At 36.5% G+C, this 20,659-nt stretch overlaps 1 protein-coding gene across 2 annotated transcripts in view; it reads left to right on the top strand.

Moving 5' to 3' along the window:
- The window catches only part of LOC112053715 (disks large homolog 2), a 52,516-nt gene that overhangs the window by 18,178 nt on the left and 13,679 nt on the right, over positions 1 to 20,659 (top strand). For both annotated transcript variants that reach the window (XM_024093232.2, XM_024093224.2), the window contains exons 3-7: positions 10,293 to 10,369; positions 12,073 to 12,270; positions 15,796 to 15,876; positions 16,672 to 16,869; positions 20,260 to 20,401. In XM_024093232.2, the coding sequence (XP_023949000.1) occupies positions 10,293 to 10,369; positions 12,073 to 12,270; positions 15,796 to 15,876; positions 16,672 to 16,869; positions 20,260 to 20,401 (696 nt within the window). The remainder of the gene's footprint in view (positions 1 to 10,292; positions 10,370 to 12,072; positions 12,271 to 15,795; positions 15,877 to 16,671; positions 16,870 to 20,259; positions 20,402 to 20,659) is intronic.

Raw genomic sequence — 20,659 nt, 5'->3', positions numbered from 1 at the left:
TAAGAGCTCCAAAAAGTTATGGAAATCTATAAAAAATATATGCAATTCCAAAAATTCTCACACTAAAATAGATGAACTTCTCGGAACCACACAAAAAACACAATCTCTCAACTCATGTAATAACTATTTCTCAACATTAGGACAACATTTAGCAAATAATATACTATCAAATATTGGTGAAACCGAAGAGTCTATAGCAACTAACATAAAACAAAATCACTCTACACGTGATTCCTTTTTTATGACCCCTACAGACAATTATGAAGTAGAAGCACTTATTTCACAACTCCAGAATGGGAAAGCTTCAGGCTATGACGAAATAAACAACGAACTTGTTAAACAAACGGCTAAAGAAATAATTGACCCACTAACTACCATTTTTAACTTAAGCTTAAGCACAGGTGTATTTCCCGAAGAGTGGAAAATAGCATTGGTAAGCCCAATATATAAAGCTGGCCCCAAAGACAAGCCTGAAAACTATCGACCCATATCATTGCTTGGAACCTTCTCCAAATTGTTGGAAAAAATAGTTAACAAGAGACTTATGTCTTACTTAGAGTCCCATAACATACTATCAGGGAGGCAATTTGGGTTTAGGCATAATAAATCTGCGGAGGATGCTGTCCGTCTTCTAACATCTACTGTATCTGCCCATCTCGACCAGCAAAAAGGTTGCATAGGTTTATTCCTGGACTTGGCAAAGGCCTTTGATACTGTGTCCATCCCGGTTTTACTAAGAAAACTCGAATGCAACAGTATAAGAGGCATACCACTTGAGTGGTTTAAAAGTTACTTAACCAACAGAAAGCAGTGTACAAAAATATCTAATTTAAAAAGTGACGTGCAAAGTATCAATTTTGGTGTACCTCAAGGTAGCATAATCGGACCGACGCTATTTATATTATATATTAACGATATACACAGTATACCACTCAAGAACGCTGACATCATCTGTTACGCCGATGATACTGCCTTACTATTCCATGGTATAACTTGGGAAGAAACTTATCGAAATGCACAGTCGGGAATATCTGCTTTATCGAATTGGCTTAGCCACAATTTACTGACGCTGAATATAGACAAAACAAAATACCTGTGCTTTCATAAAACTGCAGCTTCCGCTCCCAAAAAACGAAACAATGGCCTTAAGATCCACAGTTGTGGCGTAACAAATGCAAAACGCCACATAACGGCTCAGTGTGCTTGTGATGAAATTGGTCAGGTCGACGTCATTAAATATCTTGGGATCCAGATCGATAATAAGCTCTCCTTCAGACCACACATTGCTTTCCTTTCTAAACGAGTCAGAAAAATCATCGGTATAATGAAAAAAATACGCGATATAGCGAACGCGTCAACCCTAACATTAGTATACACTTCATTATGCCAGTCGCTTCTTAACTATTGCATTCTATCTTGGGGAAGTGCAGCAAAGACAATTTTAATAGATCTAGAGAGAGCTCAACGATCAGTATTAAAAGTAATGCTAAAAAAACCATACAAATATTCAACCGCACTACTACATAAAGATAGTGGGGTGCTTACAGTTCGTCAACTCTTTATATTAAAAGCAGCTTTGTCAAAACATAGACAATTGCTACAATCCCCAAATGTAAAAAAGGTATTTGGAAAAAGAATAGTCAAGGTCAATCTCCCAATTGCGAAAACTGAGTTCGCTCGACGATTCACACCATATGTCGATGCAAAAGTCTACAACTTTGTTGCAAGGTCCTGTGATCTTTGCAACCTCTCAGTAAATCAGGCAAGTCTAACAATAACTAATTGGTTAAAAAGTTTAACTTATACAGACACTGAAGAATTACTCAATGCAAATATGAAATAAGCTAAAATAATTGTGTACACCATCTAATGTTTCTGCTTACTGTTTTACTTTACTTTTCTTTTTTGTAATGTTTTTCTTTTTGTAATGTAGTCCTATTTATTGTAATTTTTGTAATTAGTCCTAGTCCAACGGAAAGCATTAGAAAATCCTACCTGGTCTCCACGATACAGATCAATCTAGTGTGGAGACCACAGGCAATGTTATGGTTTTATGTATATTTTTTTGGTGAATAAAGATTTTATTTATTTATTTTATTTATAATTAAGTATAATTTAATAAGGTGTATTTTTCTAGTAACCTATCAAAATTATTGTTTTAAATTAAAATGTATTTTAAGATTTGAAAAACATTTTTATATTTCAATATTTAGCAGAATGCAAAATGAGTTTCAGAAACTATGCTTAAGTTAAGACGTTAAGCCCGTCCCGGCGTATTTACATATAAATTCCTACCCGTGCTTGAAGACGTCAGTTATCACCGCAAACACCTGACGTTAACCCACATTACTACTTAATGAAACCCATACACTGACACATGAACTGAATATATAAGTGCCGATTTAGCACAGCCCGGTCATTGTCGAGTTTGCACAGAGCTATTTGCACAGAGCCAGTTCCTGAATGATTAAAGAGTAGTTCTCACACAAACATAGCCCGGCTTGCGGCCTTTGACTAAGGGTTGACTCTAAGCTTAGTTTAATTTGGGAGTTTCTATTTTCTTTCGTTGATTCTATATGACGGCCTCCGTGGCGCAGTGGTATGCGCGGTGGATTTACAATACGGAGGTCCTGGGTTCGATCCCCGGCTGGGCAGATTGAGATTTTCTTAATTGGTCCAGGTCTGACTGGTGGGAGGCTTCGGCCGTGGCTAGTTACCACCCTACCGGCAAAGACGTACCGCCAAGCGATTTAGCGTTCCGGTATGATGTCGTGTAGAAACCGAAAGGAGTGTGGATTTTCATCCTCCTCCTAACAAGTTAGCCCGTTTCCATCTTAGACTGCATCATCACCATCAGGTGAGATTGTAGTCAAGGGCTAACTTGTAAATAATAAAAAAAAAAAAAATAATAAAAAAAAAAAATTCGTAGGTAGATGAAAAAGGGGTTGATGTTGGGATGTTAAACAAAAAACTTTATGACACAAACATAGTTCAGCGAGTCACGAAGCTGAAGTGGCAATGGGCAGGCCACGTAGTTCGAAGAGCCGATGGGCGTTGAAGTCCCAAGGTGCTGGAATGGCGATTCCGCACCGGAAAGCACATTGTTGGTCGACCCTGTGGACCGAGGATATCAATCGAGTTGTATGGTGCGGTTGAATGCTGGCGGCTTGAGACAGCTGTGTTTGTGGATGCAAGAGGCTTGTGTCCAACAGTAGACGTCTATCGGCTGATGATGATGATGATGAATATTAGTATCTACGTAGTACACATGCAAAGCCTGGTAGGGTCGCTAGTTGAAAAAATATACTTATAAAGTATATTCTTTTCATTTACAAACAATTTCTTTGAACCACTTGTGAAATGCAAGCTAAAATTGGAATGATGTCTTTATCTGGAACGCTTTACGGTGAATTTCAAATATTCAAAGTTCCCAGTTTTGATAACAATACAACGAGACGTGGATGAATTGCTTTTGTTTTCCCCAGTGGTTGAGTGGGGAGAAAATTTCTTCATTTCAGTTTTCATAACTTTATCTCGTACTTATACATATTTCCCATATGAATAGCGTACGTGAATGTCGGACTTACCAACTAACAGAGCAACTGTAAATTTAATAATTGTGACCTTTTATACTATTATCTTTAATGTTACGATCTTAAGTAAGTCAACGGTTCTTTTTCTGAAATTAATAAGAAATTATTAATATATTTGGCTTAGAGAAATAGTATACTATATTTTAATAAATAAATAAATGTAAGTATATAAAAATGTTTAATATTTTTAACCATACTAAAGCCATATTCCCTACCCTACCCCTACCCTACGACTACCCCAACCCTACCCCACCCTACCCCTACCCTACCCCAAACCTACCCCTACCCTACCCCTACCTTACCTACACCCGCGAGTGTCATAGGCTATGTTTGATCCCCATATTCACACGGGAACGGGAACTACGTAAATGAAAGCGCCGGGCGTCATATTGCGGAATTTCTGCGTCTTTTAGAAATTTTGTACTATCTCCGAAACTATTTAACTAATTAACATACTGTAAAGGGCAAATCTTATCTCCATAATATCCTTGTGATTATTAAATAATTTATTTTAATAAGGATTAAAGTTTAGTTGTATAAATAATGACGTAAACCTAAGTATATAAAATTAATAATTTTTAAAACACAAAAGGTACTAAATCTGCTAATATATAGAAGACAGATACATGGTGTCGCGGACTTTTTTGTAGAACTTTTTTGAAGAACGTAAAGTCTCTATACATTAATTTCAATTTTACACAATAGTTAAGGCAGCGCATGCGAATAAGTCTGTTTAAGAGGATTTTCAGTCCGACCTGTATGACAAAAACTGTGATAACTCTGCTAATATATATGACACCAATATAAAATATAGCCTACAGCACTCCCCGATAATGTAGCATTCTACTGGTGAAAGAATTTTTAAAATCAGACCAGTAGTTCCGAAGATTACCCCATTCAAAGAATGTGACAAACTTACAAACTTACAAGCTTTACCTCTTATAATATTAGTATAAGTATATTAGTATAGATTATACAAAATATTGTAAGTATAACTAATCAAATGTATTTTCATTGAGTATGGATTTAGTATATGCATACATAAATATTTCTTTCAAGTAGCAAGCATTTGGCTAGTATTTTAATAAAATTTATCTTATCACAATGTTGCCACAGTCGGAGCCTACAATACAGAGATACAAATTCAGTCTGCAATCTCCCGCCGAACAATAAAAGTAACAAAAAGTTGTCAACGGCATCTGCGGTCGTAATGCGTAGTGCCGTATTGCGGATATAAACTATCGGATGTGAAAAACCGAACTACAACTTTTGCGAATTTATGCTTGGAATTTTCAATGCCAGAATATTTTTTCAGCAATTTCGGATACATTTGAGAACGTAAATTATTCTTGTAGCTTGATTGTTGGCTAGCCTCTTTTTACTGTATCGCGCAGTAAAATAACTAATTGCTCTGCCATTCAATTCAATACTCTATGATATCTATGAAGGGTTGTCAGTTGACAATAATGATATTTTTTTTCTATAATCTGAATTTTGATCAGAACTAGCATTAAATAAACAGTGAATACGAAATCACGTGACTTGAGAATTACTGACAATATCTAATTGGTAAATTTCGTATATCCACAAACGTCAAAGTTAGTGATTTGGTTTTCTGCTGCCCTAGTCACTAATTAGGTTTTTATTAACAACTTATTAAAATAAACTTCAAACCAACTGAGAAATGTCATCTGTCATAGTCACTAGGGTTGTCATTTGTTACCGATAATCTCAATTTCGTATAGGTAGGTATTATGTCAACATACCTACGTCAAAGTAAGTGAATTAGCTTAGGGTTGTCTCAAGACATTTGTTACATAGAATCTCAATTTCTTATAATATATATCAACCTAACATACATCAAAGTTAGTGAATTAGCTTTCTGCAGGCTAATTCACTATCTTTGGCGTATGTTACTTGACTTAGGCGAAAATGAAATAAATGTCATCCGGTGCCTACGGGTGAATATCATACAGTAGGTAGATGACCAGAATGTCCATCTCAATTGATTTGGTGTTTATTTTAATTGGTTGATAGTAAAGACCAACATAGTGAAAAGGCCAGCTGATTGGAATAAACATAAGTATTAATAGCGATTCAAAATGAACGTAAGTTCACAGTTTTGACATTGACTTATAAACACACATAATATATATATACGGTCGAATTGAGAAACCTCCTCCTTTTTTTTGAAGTCGGTTAAAACGAATTTCTAGTTTGGAACACCACACAGAAAAAATAGTATCCGAAGTAAAAAAGACACGGATAAAGTCATGAAAAAAAGCCAGTAAAGTATACGAGCCTCGTTCTATCCATTCAATTATGGGGACCCTAAGAAGCAATTTTGTGATATATGACCGAGGGCAAGATTAATATCGCGTTGGCTACGACGAACTAGTAATTAAAGCTGTAATTACTTTCTCTCTACTCACTGGAATTACTATAGGAATATCAGCATAAAAATGTTACTGCCTCGTTCAAAACCTTATAGATATACCTATTACAGATAATATGAACATTAATTGATTATGAAACACGGCTAAAACTCACGTGATATTAGGTCGGAGTATGCCCGACTAGTTTCGAACCCATACGGGGTCCTTAGTCATGAGCTGGTTCTTGCATCGCGGCACGATCCAAACTGCGAAGCGGCTGCGCGACGCGCTATTGCTCGCATTGCGCGCTGGGAGAGAGGTTGAGTGGTGGGGAGTGAAGATTCCGTTACACTCACGATAGTTTAAATTCTAAAATATGAACATTTTTCAGCACGTAACCATAGAGAAATAAATTCTCCAGTCTCAACTGAACAAATAAAATTTAAATATGATTCTGAAATGTTGCTTAGTAAGCTATAAGCTTTTTTATGCCCGTCATTGACTCCTTCCATGGTTAGACTATGCTTTGAAATATGAGTATCTGGGTCCAAGTAAAAAAACTACTCAGTTTTTATTTCTTCTAAAAAATCCTAGTAGCATCCCAAATGTTTAGTTGAAGGTGCCTCGGAGAGCACGTTCGGCGCGAGGACTTCAGATCGGTGATCGTGACGACACGAGCCAAGATAGTACGAAGTTAAAGTTAGGTGGGAAGTAGTGGGAGACCGAGTGCTGGCGATATAGGCGACTAGCTCATTCTTGTCGAGACGTTCGATCCGTCCACACCTTTTGTTGGATAATACTTCATGGATAATTTTGGGATAGACGGGGAGAATGACTTGAGTGGAGAAGAGGAGTGTTAACTAGTTTTAAAAGACGTTTTTAACCCTACATCCATGGGTCACAAGTCCGGGACTTCACTTAAGGTTATTCTCTGCCACTCAAAGGTTTATTAGTAACATTCTTAGTAGGAATTGTTAGACCTGATAGGTCCCCAATCAATAATCGTGTTTTGTTCTTTAAAGCCGCTTCTAATGTCAACCCGTCTCTGACACATACGTCTAATGCCGGATTTATATTTGTCTGACGTGTTGTGTCGTGACGCAATTCGAATTCAACACGATTCTGTTTTGATGCCTCACAACACGACACGTCAGACAAATTAAAATCCGCCTTAACTATTTTATTTGTACGCAGACAACTGTCAGTTAGGTTCAACTTATCTGTCAGGGTAAATGATTACCTGATGTGACAGAGCTATATCAAGAAGTACTATACTTTTACTTCCCGAACTAGCTATGTTACAAGGAGTTTTACTAGAACCAAATTTCAAATTCAAATTTAAATTATTTTATTTCTATAATAGTTATTTAATATTATTAAAATTATTTGTATTATAACTTCTTAACAAAGACCAGTTATTTTGCATTATTATGTACTCGTATTTATTAAATACATTAAGTATCATTAAATTAAGCTTCTATTATTACAGCAGAATAACACATTATTTGCATATGTAGCAATTTCAAATGTTAATTCTAACTAACAATAATATGTAACGACACAATCAGTGCGTATAATGTTTCCACAAATAAATAGAATCGATGTTGTGTTCATTCGAATATTACTGCGGTTATATCAATGAGGAACGTGATTTAAATGTATTCATTGCATAGCGGACGCCCGCGACTTCGTACGCGTATTTTGTTTTCACAAATTCCGCGGGAACCATGGATTATTTCGGGATAAAAATTAGCCTATACTCGGAGTTTCTTCAGATTTCTTATTATCATAACAAACCCGTCTTGTCACAAAAAACACATATTTCATTTAAGTTAAACGTATTTTCAAAATAATGAAATGTCTAAATCCTTTGTTATATGCCTACAGTACGAATTACACCAAAAACTACACCGAATTTACGATTTAATCACATTTATTTTCTCAAAAACAAAATCAGAACGAGATTAATTGGCACATCTTAACTACGATTACCTACGGCAATTTGATATTTCGTAACGCAAGATTGTCTATGAAAGCAAGGATGGGTCTAAGAAAATTTCGATTATATATATGTTGCTCCATAACCTCTTCCAATGAAAGTCCTGTTAAAATTGTTTTAGCCATTCCATAGACTAGCCCAGACTAACAGAAAGACTAACAAAAACTTTAAAAAGCTTGTTTGTGTCGTGTAAATAACTATTAGTACCAAAAATACAGAGTTATCTTCAAATCACAGACAGACACTTCAATTTTAATCGTAATTATGTATTTATTGAGTATTATTAATTAAAATTCTATTCACTCTTTATCTATTTTTGGGAATTGAAATATTATGCCGTATTTAAAATTTCATGACACTATTGAAGAACCAAAGATCTTAAATGTGAAATAAAATTAATTGATTGACTGTTGTTATAATAAGTTGCTAGCTGACACCCCGTGGTTTCACTCGCATTGTTCCTGTTCCCGTGAGAATATGGGTATAAAATATAACCTATGACACTCACAAATAACGTGGCTTTTTGCCATTATTGTTAGTAATAGAATTTTTAAATTTGGTTCAGTAGATCCAGTGATTACCTTCTACAACACACAAACTTTACCTCTATATATTGTAGAATTATAAATTATAGACTAAAACCCGCCTTGAACGCTAAGAACAAGCTTTCGTTTTCATTAAAAGATCAAGAAATAATGCTCTTGTTCTAGCTTTAGGTCTATGCTGGTGTAGATTTAAGCAATCTTTATGAATAACTAGCTGACGCCGCGTGGTTTTACGTGCCTGGTTCTCGTCCCCATAGGAATACCTCTAATAAATGGGCTATATAACACTAAAAGAATTTTTCAAACCGGACCAGTCGTTCCTGAGATTAGCGCGTTCAAACAAACAACTCTTCAGCTTTATAATATTAAGTATTGATTTATAAGATGCGATTTATTCGAAAATCATGAAATTAAATAAGGCTAGATATAGAACAGTAGATTTGCATTACTGGTATTTTTATAACAGTAGGTTTCAGACACGTGATACTTACGAAATTAAATACCACGTGTCTTAAACGATGAAGGAAAACATCGTGAGGAAACCTGCATACCAGAGATTTTTTTATACTCTACGTGTTTGAAGTCTGCCAATAGTCAATATTCATATATTTCAATTAGGCTTAGGTTACAAGCACTTTCGAAAGGTCAGGTAGTAATATTATAAGATAATGGTGATAATAATTAGTCGAAAACTTAAAATTAAATTTACAATCCGCATTGGGACCGTATTGTGTACTATTGGCCTAACACCTCTTACTCTGAGAGGAGACTCGAGCTCAGCCACTGCTGAGCTCGAATCTCCTAATAACTTCTGTTCTTTTTTAATCGATTAAAGGACGGCATTGTAATTCTATACTGAGAATTTAAAATAAACATTTTTTATTTCTTAAAAACCGCGTTTATTTACTACTTCGTCAGAATTAATCATATCAGACTAATTTAATAAAGGTGAGACTATATTATTAAGACGAAGTTTCTGTGTAAGTGTATGTTTGTTACTTCTTCAAGCCGCTACTACTGAACCGATTTGGCTTAAATTTAAAATAAAGATAGATTATATAATAGCCTCGATTAATATACAGGCTATGGTTCACGCAGGGTTTGTCAAAACACAGTTTCATGTGTTATCGCCCCGTTGCAACGACTTGCGGTACGGACGGCTTCAGTGTGCTCGTGGCGTTCGAGCCGTCCACATCTCTTGTTGTGTAATTCTTTATGGGTTACTTGGGATAGGCGGAGAGAGTGACTTGAGTGCAAAAGGGGTGTGTTTGTTAACAGTCAAAGAATCCTTTAACCCTACACACATCGTTCACAAGTGCGCGACTTCACTTAATCATTCTCTGCCATTCTAGGGTCTTATTTTGGTTACAGTTTGATTTGTAAATTAAGTTGTCCTGACAAATGTTGTGAATCACCTTTGTTCGACATTTTTCTTTTCTTTCTAGTTTTTTTTTATTTTTGTAATCACTTCTGAGTCTGCTGAAACATGCGAACAAAGGTTTGGGCGTCCTTTAGAGTTAAATACTTTGCTGAACTAGATACATTTTATCTGTATCATTTTAAAACACAATGATTACAATTCGCCTAATGGTTAGCCACTGCATTGTAAAATAGCCAATTTGGCTAAACATTGCACGGCCGTAAATCAAAAACGGTGATGTTTTCGTGGTTAGCCATTATGTAATACGAAGAGAAGAATATACCTATTACGAGTATGTAGTAGTTATTTCCAAGCGATATTTATTTTAACAGTATTTTACATAATATTTTTTGTTGGCAGCGAACGTGAGTAATTATGACAGCGGTCGAGAACAAAATATGATGCACAGTCCAGAGCAGATGACAGGGAGTTTTCAGGTAAAACGTAAAACATTTTTTTTTATTTTATAGCCTGATCAAAAATTATTATTACAAAAACAAAAAAAAAATACTGCTTTAAATGAAAAGAAAAAAACAAGTATATAAAATTCGACTAAATAATGCATTGTTTTAAAAGCTTATTTAAAATCTAATAATGAAATAATTACATCTTATTTATAAGGTACTAAACCTCCGTTGGTTGCCGATACCTTTCTTGCGATTGGTTGCTTGTGTTAGGTACACGAAGTTTATGTATAATGTATATTCTTTGTCAAACCAAATCCTAGGTTCCACATATAAGGCTGGTTTTAGAGTCACGCTGACAAGACGCTGACCGTCGGCGCTGACAGACGAAATGTATGAACTCCTATGGGCCCCATTGACGGTGAATTATTCTCACGTTTCTGCAGTGAAAACGGCAGCACCCACGTGGCTCAAGTCGAGCCGCCATGTACGCAGTGACCAACACACGATCAATTAAAGTCGTGGGTGCTACAGAAACGTGAGAATAATTGACTGTTTTTGGCTAGCACTATTGAGCGTCGGCGTGCTACGCGCTGAGCGCCGACGGTCAGCGTCCGGTCAGTGTGACTCTAAAACCAGCCTAAGTAACAACATAACGTACGGTGACAAATTTTTATAAGGTAGATCTTTGTCCGTAGGTATAATATTTATTTTGTTAATTTTAGTACGAAGAGATCTAGAAGCACAATACTGAATCAGGGGCTACTTTTTATCCCCAAAGAAATCCTTGATTCCTATGGGTCTTATGAAAAACGGAATTTCACGCAAACGAAGTCGCGAGCATTCGCTAGCTTTTTATTATAGCTACATATATTATTATCTCTGTTAAATTAATGTAAATTTGTTCAACTAATGAATTGTATCCGTGATATCATAACATGATTAAATTATAAAGCAAGGTATGAATATTAATGACCAGAATACGGAAGAGTTATGATTTCAGCATTCTGTGCTATGTTTATGGTTCATGAATGTACGTTCATTTGCATTGCATTCCTATATAAAACAGACTAGGTACTTCTTTTATTTTGATAAATGTGAAGGCGGTAGTTTCTTTTTCCCATTTCCAGTGTTAACGTTCTCTTGCATATATTACGCATAGTTCTATGTAGGTTTCTTCCTCGCAAGTCCAATGGTTAGCCAATGTAGCGTTGGATCACGAGGTCCTGGGTTCGAGTCCAAAATTAATGCGATTTTTGGAGTTTACTCCTTAAGAATCGATTCTAATATATAGTCCCCGGTATAAAAAAATATGGGCAGTAAAATTCGTTAAATTTAAAATTGAATTTTGTTGGATAATCCTTCGTGGATTATTTTGCGATAGGCGGGGAGAATGACTTGAGTGTTAACTAGTTTTAACGTCGACGTAGGACGTCTTTAACCCTACATACAACCGTCACAAGTCTGGGATTATTCTTTGTTATTATTTAGTTATTCTCTGCCACTAGAGGGTTTATTAGTAAACATTCTTAGTGGGAATTATGAGATCTGATACATTCCCATTAAATAATTGTGTTTTGCTCTTTTAATCCACTTCTGATGTCAACCCGATTTTTGGGGTAAATATTCAGTTATAGACCATGACTCTCTTCTTTATATACTCGTACTTTATAACATTGATCATAAGTTTGTTCCAGCGCTTAGCGCTTGTGTGATAAAAACCATTTTGTTCCCAGTACCTAATGCACCAAAGCACTTCAAATCCTGATGACGTTTGGGAAACCACAGACGTAACCTTGGAGAGAGGAGTAAGTGGTCTTGGACTGAGTATAGCGGGGAGCGAAAGCGGTGGTGACGTCAGCATTACCAGGATAGCGCCAAACGGAGCCGCTAAAAACGATGGTCGTTTACAAACTGGAGATATTTTGCTTCAGGTAAACTTAAATATAATTACAATCATCATCATCATCATCATATCAGTCGATGGACGTCCACTGCAGGACATAGGCCTTTTGTAGGGACTTCCAAACATCACGATACTGAGCCACCGGCATCCAGCGAATCCCTGCGACTCGCTTGATGTCGTCAGTCCACCTGGTGGGGGGTCGGCCAACACTGCGCTTACTAGTGCGGGGTCGCCATTCCAGCACTTTGGGACCACAACGTCCATCGGTTCTTCGAACTATGTGCCCCGCCCATTGCCACTAATTACATTCACCTAGCGCTATCTGCAAAATAAATACATCAAGTAATTTATTGCCTTTAGGGTCCATTGTTTTTAGTTACTAAAATATTTAAGCGGATAGAAGGGTTAACTGATTTTATGAAAGAAAGTTTAGGAAATATAACGGTCCTTTTCTCTTCTAATAATATTAATTATGAAAGTGGTGTTACCAACTTACGGACGAAACAGTTACTGGTAAAGCCTTATTTTACGTGGTCTAGGGTTCGATTTCCACAGAGTCAACTTAGGATTTTATTATTTCTAAAGTGGTTTCTGTCTCTTCTAATGATATCTTTTGACTGTGGTTAACAATTATTCAGCAGTGGTATGCGCTGTGGTTTTAAATGACGGAGGTCATAGGTTTGATCTGCGGCTGAGGTTTTCTTAATATTTCGGCGTCTTCGCTCGAACTGGTGGTTTCGTGTCAGTATCTCTGGGAGGTCTCTCGCGGCTCGCGCTTATACGAGCTTAGAAGCGTTCTGTTAGTCTCGGCCTCTCGTTGTTTATAAAAAAAAAAAACACTTTATAAACTGAAACTAGGTTTATTATATAAATATCTATAATTCTCACTACGATAAACACTCCCTATTACTATGGATCTCTTTTGCGACCTGCAAAGGGTCTATAGGCAACTAATGCTGTCAGGGTCTTAGTCATAATACTAGTCCAGACCAGCGGGCATAAACCAGGTCCGTAGCTGGACAGCAATTCGGCTAACTACCAGAAGAACTGGCTGTTGGAGGCAGAACTACGGTTTATATAGCAAATATATTGCTGAGTGGTCATTTATATCTGTGTCGCAGCTCTGCGTTATTAATATAGAATTTAGGGATGTGACAGTTCGTACGAGTTCAGTGTGTGCCAAAAGGCGCGCCTATAATCGCCTTAATGCGCTTCCAAAAACGAGATCATACGCGCGTTTAAAACGCTAGTCTGAAACCGCTCTATAACTGTGTAACGTTGAATGAAAAAGTGGTACCTACGCAAAATTAAAAGTAGAATACGCGAGACTGCGTACTCGGACAACTTTGTTCCCGCAATAGTTCCGGCTTACGAAAACTCCTGTACGTTGCTACAGCACACAGCACTTTCATTCAAAACTTGTGAGCTCTGAAATAAATACACAGCCAAATACCACGTAATATTGCCATGTGATCTTTCTTCCTTCTCATTGGGCTATTTGCCTAAATGTTTGGAATTGGATCACAGTATTTTCCTTAGAAGCAACTTTACCCTTTACCTTACTCTATTCTCTGGATTTTTATTTCTTTCAAGCACTCCTACACTTGTTTTATGAGTCATATATCTAAAGTCAATATTGGAACCTTCCTCTAAATTGTTTCTTAATATGACTATTCTAGGGGATCGAGCCTCCCGCCGTATAGTTGCCACCCTATCAGCAAAGCCAAAATCGATTTATCGTTTTTGGTACGATGTCGTTTAACCGTCAATTTGGCATATTACGGGGGTCTACTGCATATATACTATATATTTTGATATGCAATATATTATACGCGTATATACACTTGATTGTATTGTACGCGTATATATCTTAATATGTTTTTATTTCACTTGTATTTGTCTTTGTGGTGTGCAAATAAAGAATATCTATCTATTTATTTGAATGACTGAATGAATGAAATATACTTTATTGTACACCAAAAATAATAATAACAGGCAAGAAATTAACTTAAAAACTAATGTACAATTGGCGGCCTTATCGCTAATGAGCGATCTCTTCCAGACAACCAATCGAAAAAAAGAGAAAATAAATACAAGGAATAATGCATAATGACGGGTGTACACATAAAAAGAAAAGTAGAAGATACATTACACTTAGATAATAATATATTAAATCAAAATCAATATATTTGTATATATATATACATATATATGAACTGTTGAATGATTGATTGGTATATTAAGGCAATCTATATTCATATGGATCTAAAATATCTAACTTTACTTAACTAATATTCATGCGATATTACAGAAACAACACAATTATATAATATTTCTTTATCCATCCTGCAAAAATGGGCTCTGATATTGCAATTTTTTTGTATACATAAGTTGTTTGGTGATGATTTTTTTAAAAACCCACATGTTAAATAAATTAAAGGAGCCTAACTACCTAAATATATTCGACACACTGTTTAATAGAAATTGTAGTCAATTAACATGGCTTTATCACAGTGCTCTAGAACCTGTCTGATTTGAATAAAGAACCCACTGCTCCTGATTTGGCAAATACCCAAAAGCTTCGCCTAAGATATCACAATATTATCTTGATTTGTTTGTTAAGAGTGAGCATTAACCATTGAGAATAGAAATGCTGAAAATGTAGCCAATAATTTACTTTCAAAATATTTAAACTCCGCACCGCACTAACTCAAAGAGTTAATTGAAATCCGAAAACTTGTAACTCTCCTCGGCGAATTACCATTGTTAACAAGGGGAAGTTTACCCTCGATTAAGATCTTACTTACTTGGGATCGCTCAAGAATACCCGCTTCTTTTTAGAGGTCTACAAGAGGCGGGATTTTCTGCTGCCCTTTTGGCATTCTCGTAGTTTCAAACTCATTTATTACTTACACGTCACAACATTTAATAGATGTAATTAATAATTACAAGTTCTGTTAAGTATTAGCAATGCCCTGACGGGGCTTCATGTAACATGTAAACAAATAAAACAAATTATATAAATTATTTTGAGTACAAGGGACGTTGAAACTTTAATAATTATGCAAACTAAATTTTATCATTGTTACTCAGTAGTTACCAATAAGGCAGTTAAATGTCGATGTGGACTTCTAACTGCCTGATTGGTAACCTACTGTGTTAACCTATTAAATCCAAAACGTCCAAGGTTCGAGGCTTGAGTCAGGGTTTGGAGAACAGATTACCGAGTTTTCTTTTCAAGCATTATCACAGTTTGGAAATCGGTGGTTTTACAACACCATAGTCTTGTACAAAATGTAAGCCCAGTCAACATCGAAACAGAGTAAATTTTATAATATAGACTCGCTGACCCATTGAAGCAGCGTGAAGTTTTAGAGTGCAAAACTTCTTTTCTAAAAGGGATTTTTATAGGTAATGACCAATCAGGGAGCTTAAAAAAAGGCTGATGACGATGATACTACACCGGCTTCTTTCAATATTCTTAAGCAGCGATAAAAAAAAGGTCACTTCTGGTATGTGTTGTAATTTACTACAGCTACACATCCATTCGCAGGTCAACGACATCTCCGTAGAAGGCGCCCCACATTCTGTAGCCGTAGATGCATTACAAAAGGCTGGAAATGTCGTAAGATTAGTGAGTATTCCCATTATACTAACAAACTAAACTATTATATGAGACCTAATAGAAAACAGAACTGATTCAAACCACTCTTTTGTATGTATATGTCTCCATAAAGCCGTTATTCAGAGTTTGTAAGAAATGAAATGGGGTATTAAAAGTCAATAGTAAATTGTAAACCTGTAATAGCCAGACAAACCTCATTTTATGAAGGCTGAAAGTTTGTCTGAACATTTGCATAGTTAGCATCACAGGGACCCTTCGAAAAACATCGTTGTAAATCAAATTACAAGCGAAATGCTTAACGAAGCTAAATGTGCGACTAGATACATGATAACTTTGAAAATATACAAAAAACTACGTTTATACTTAGCCAATTTACGAACTTGACCTTCCACTTCTAAACTCCATAATCATACCTACCAACAAAGACGGTTTTCGTTACTGCCAAATGATTTAAGTCGGATTTATATTTGTCTGTCGTGTCGTGACGAATCAGAACAGAATCGGTATCAAACATTTTATATGGCAACGTTTACACTTATGTGATATGTCGTGATGGCTTTTCATGTGTCGCATACAAAATGCATGATACCGATCATCCTCCTCCTAACAAGTTAGCTTCCATCTTAGACTGCATCATCACTTACCATCAGGTGAGATTTTAGTCAAGGGCTAACTTGTAAAGAATAAAAAAATGCATAGGCTGACAAGACTTCAGCCTTCATGGTGTATGTCTGGCTATCGTACAATACAATAAAATAAAATATTTAACAATTTGATTACAAGATAAGTTTATGTTTTAAACAGAGAGTCAGAAGAGCACGTAGACCAATGGTAGTGACACTATGTCGAGGCGTGCGTGGTCTAGGCCTGGGCATAGCTGGCGGCGCTGACGACGCCGGTGGCCACGGAATCTTCATATCACACATTGCCGCAGGCGGTGCCGCCCACCACGACGGCAGACTCAAGCTCGGCGACAAAATACTAGCTGTTAGCGATGAAAATGTAAGTATAATCTATTTTTATCTATACTAATATTACAAAGCTGAAAAGTTTGTTTGTTTGAACGCGCTAATCTCAGGAACTACTGGTCCGATTTGAAAAATTCTTTCAGTGTTAGATAGCCCATTTATCGAGGAAAGCTATAAGCTATATATTATCCCCGTATTCTTACGGGAACGGAAACCACGCGGGTAAAACCGCGCGGCGTCAGTTTAATTTTATATGAAACCTTGAATCGTTCACAATCAGCATTATTAGTCTATTTTCTTGCCTTTTTATAATACAACGAGAAAAATATTATTTACATTAAACAGTATTATTACGGAATACCATTATTGTTTAATCAAAGGTGAATTCTCAATTCACTGAATTTCTGTTGTCGTGATTTTTTCTGGGATCTATTGTTATTATTGTTACTTAGTAAGCTATATTAACAGAAATAAACATGATTTTTAAAACATCATTCATTTACCTACTTTTAATATTTCTTTATCTCTATATAAACAAGTATATAGGTACATACGCAGTCCTTATCATTGGCCTATTTTACGGCCTAATACAGGGCCAGGCCTTTCATCTTTAAATGACAGGGGATATGGAGCTTAAGCCTACCTAATTTATTAAAAGAAAAATAATGAAACCCCTTCAATTACAACCATGCTGTACTTTGTTTGCAGTAATTGCAGTAATGACTATTTAAACGACATTACATGACTGGCTACTTTATAACAAACTAGCGGACATCCGCGACTTCGTCCGCTCTTAGACATCCTTATCAGCAAGCGGTGATAGTGGACGTCGGACTACCTCTCTGCCAAATTTAAACTTTGTGTGTCAAACGGTTTTCGAAATATCGTGATGAATGACTTTTCGCATTTATATATTAAGAAAGAAGAGACAAAGATAATAAACAGTATTTTTAAATGGTGATAAACTAAAAAAGAAAAAGACCTGGCTGAGTTTGTTGTAGACCAAGGCGGTTTGGAACCCTAATTATTTAATTTAATTTTAAGTTTTCGACTAATTATACAATTATCATAAAGCTGACGTTTCGAAAGTGCTTGTAAACTAAGCCTAATTGAAATAAATGAATATTGACTATTGTTAAAATTGCGAATAACTTTCATTGGTTATAAATGCATTGACTATTTAACAATTGGTATTACGCTTTGGGAATACAACGCTTCCTAACTAAGGGCCAGCGTTCAGCATCGTACGGTAGCAATCGATGAAATCAGTGAAGTGCACTCAGGGGGAACGTTACAAGTAGGCACAGGTAGCCAATTCACTAGCGTGCTGTTTGAACGTTCATCAATGCTATGAGATAGCTTATACACAGTGATCTTGTTTTGTTTCAACATTTTTAAAGATAATTAGCTATATTTTTAAGTAGCAAACGTTTGCTGCTTCGACCGCATACTAAAGTGTTTTTCAGATAGCATGGGTACGCTGACAGTCGCCTGTATGACGTTCTTATTAAGTACGTACCTCAGTCCAACTATATAGGACCTGCCTCGCTAGGTGTCACTTTTCTGTCAAAGTACATGATCAACGATCTAATGCGATTATAAAAGCTGTCTCTATAGAATCGATGTTAAATAATTCTAATCGTGTTCGTCGGTTACAAAGCTCCGTAAAAATACCTTTTTATCTAGTTAAATGGTGTAATAAACGGACAAAACCTTCTAGTTTAGTATAAGATATATACCAAATCTAAGCTCGTTTTCCTCAGAAAATGACAGACAATTTTGTTCGTGACTATGAGTGCGATGCCTTCTATAATTGGTCTGAGCGTACGTACTATTATCGCGGCAAACTTTCAAAAGTCACCGGCACCATCGTTCATGAAACTGTAGTTTCTATTTCTGTGGGAATGCGGCGATAAAATATATCCAATGTTACTTACTGATATAATTAAGGTTTACATGAAATATTTGTAAATCAGTCCAGTGTTTTCCTATTCGTAACAAACAAACAGTCAAATCTTACCTCTTTATAATATTACCCAAAAATACACACTATTATCGTATAATGAACTTTTAATTTGATACAATTATTATTATTTTTTATTGAGAGAGAATACAATAAGGAACTTAAGCTAACTTATCCTAATAATAATTATACAAATCGCATACACAATTATTAAAGTCAATAATCGAGTTAATCCTATCTATGCTGCTACTACTACTATACTTACTGGTCCGATTTGAAATAATCTTTCAGTGTTAGATAACCTTTTGACGGCCTCCGTGGCGCAGTGGTATGCGCGGTGGATTTACATAACGGAGGTCCTGGGTTCAATCCCCGGCTGGGCAGATTGAGATTTTCTTAATTGGTCCAGGTCTGGCTGGTGGGAGGCTTCGGCCGTGGCTAGTTAACACCCTACCGGCAAAGACATACCGCCAAGCGATTTAGCGTTCCGGTATGATGCCGTGTAGAAACCGAAAGGGGTGTGGATTTTCATCCTCCTCCTAACAAGTTAGCCCGCTTCGATCTAAGACTACATCATCACTTACCATCAGGTGAGATTGTAGTCAAGGGCTAACTTGTAAAGAATAAAAAAAAAAAACCTATTTATCGAGGAATGCTATACCTATATAAAATATATATATTATTTCCGTTTTTATACGAGAGAAACTCAGCCATCATCAGTTTATCTCAGCCAACTTCCTGCCATTGTTCAAATAAAGCTGTTCAAAAGTAATGAGAAGGAATACATAAATACACACACACATTCAGACTGACAGACATCATGGTAAAAATAGAAGGTCTAGCTTTTTAGGACCTCAAAACATCTAGATTCGATGAAAAACTAGATGAAATAAACGGGGTGATATCAATATTTTCCCCACTCATTTTCAATACCTTCTAGTCCATAAATAGTATAATAGGGTATCGTTAGAGATCAATCGTAATCATGGTTAAGAATATTACTTGTGAAGATTTTCCTTTACCAGCAGGGGGGCACCAATCAATGTAATGACGCTTCTGCAATTGGATGAATGATTCAGAAACGCAAATAGAACAAATATACAATATAATTTTATACTTAGGTATATGTCATTAAACCTGAACCTGAATTACCTTATATACTACTCGTATCTCGTTTATCCAGTGGTATATTTGGTTACTGAACATGTTTTTGAGTACTGCCTCAAGCTGTGAAACGTTAAGTTTTTCTTTCTGTCGACATATTTTTGGTAGCAGTTTTTACACAATCTCATGTATTAAAGATCGCGCCAAATAATTTTCCTGGTCTTAATTATTAACACCTGATAATAATTACTGAGTTCTTCAGTTGAGTAGTATCACTAAATGAGTCTAGCGACAAGGGCTAACTTGTCATTCAGAAAAAAAATCTGCCTAACAGTGACAATGTTTTCATTTTATCAGGGTGTAGAAACATCCCTAATAGGAGCGACGCACGCCACAGCAGTCGCTGCGTTACGAAGCACCGGGGACCACGTGACACTTGTAGTTCTACCTGCCGCTGGGTCCATCCCGCCAGTCGCACGGACCGCACCGCTGTATACTAGTAAGTGACATACACTGTAGTTGACGCGACGCACGCCACAGCGGTCGCTGCGTTGAGAAGCACAGGAGACCACGTGACACTTGTAGTTCTACCAGCCGCTGGGTCCATCCCGCCCGTTGCACGGACTACACCGCTGTATACTAGTTGACGCGACGCACGCCACAACGGTCGCTGCGTTAAGAAGCACAGGAGACCACGTCACACTTGTAGTTCTACCAGCCGCTGGGTCCATTCCGCCCGTCGCACGGACTACACCGC

The sequence above is a fragment of the Bicyclus anynana genome, chromosome 12 (assembly GCF_947172395.1).
Source record: "Bicyclus anynana chromosome 12, ilBicAnyn1.1, whole genome shotgun sequence".
Taxonomy (NCBI): domain Eukaryota; kingdom Metazoa; phylum Arthropoda; class Insecta; order Lepidoptera; family Nymphalidae; genus Bicyclus; species Bicyclus anynana.
This window is presented reverse-complemented; position numbering and strand designations above follow the sequence as displayed.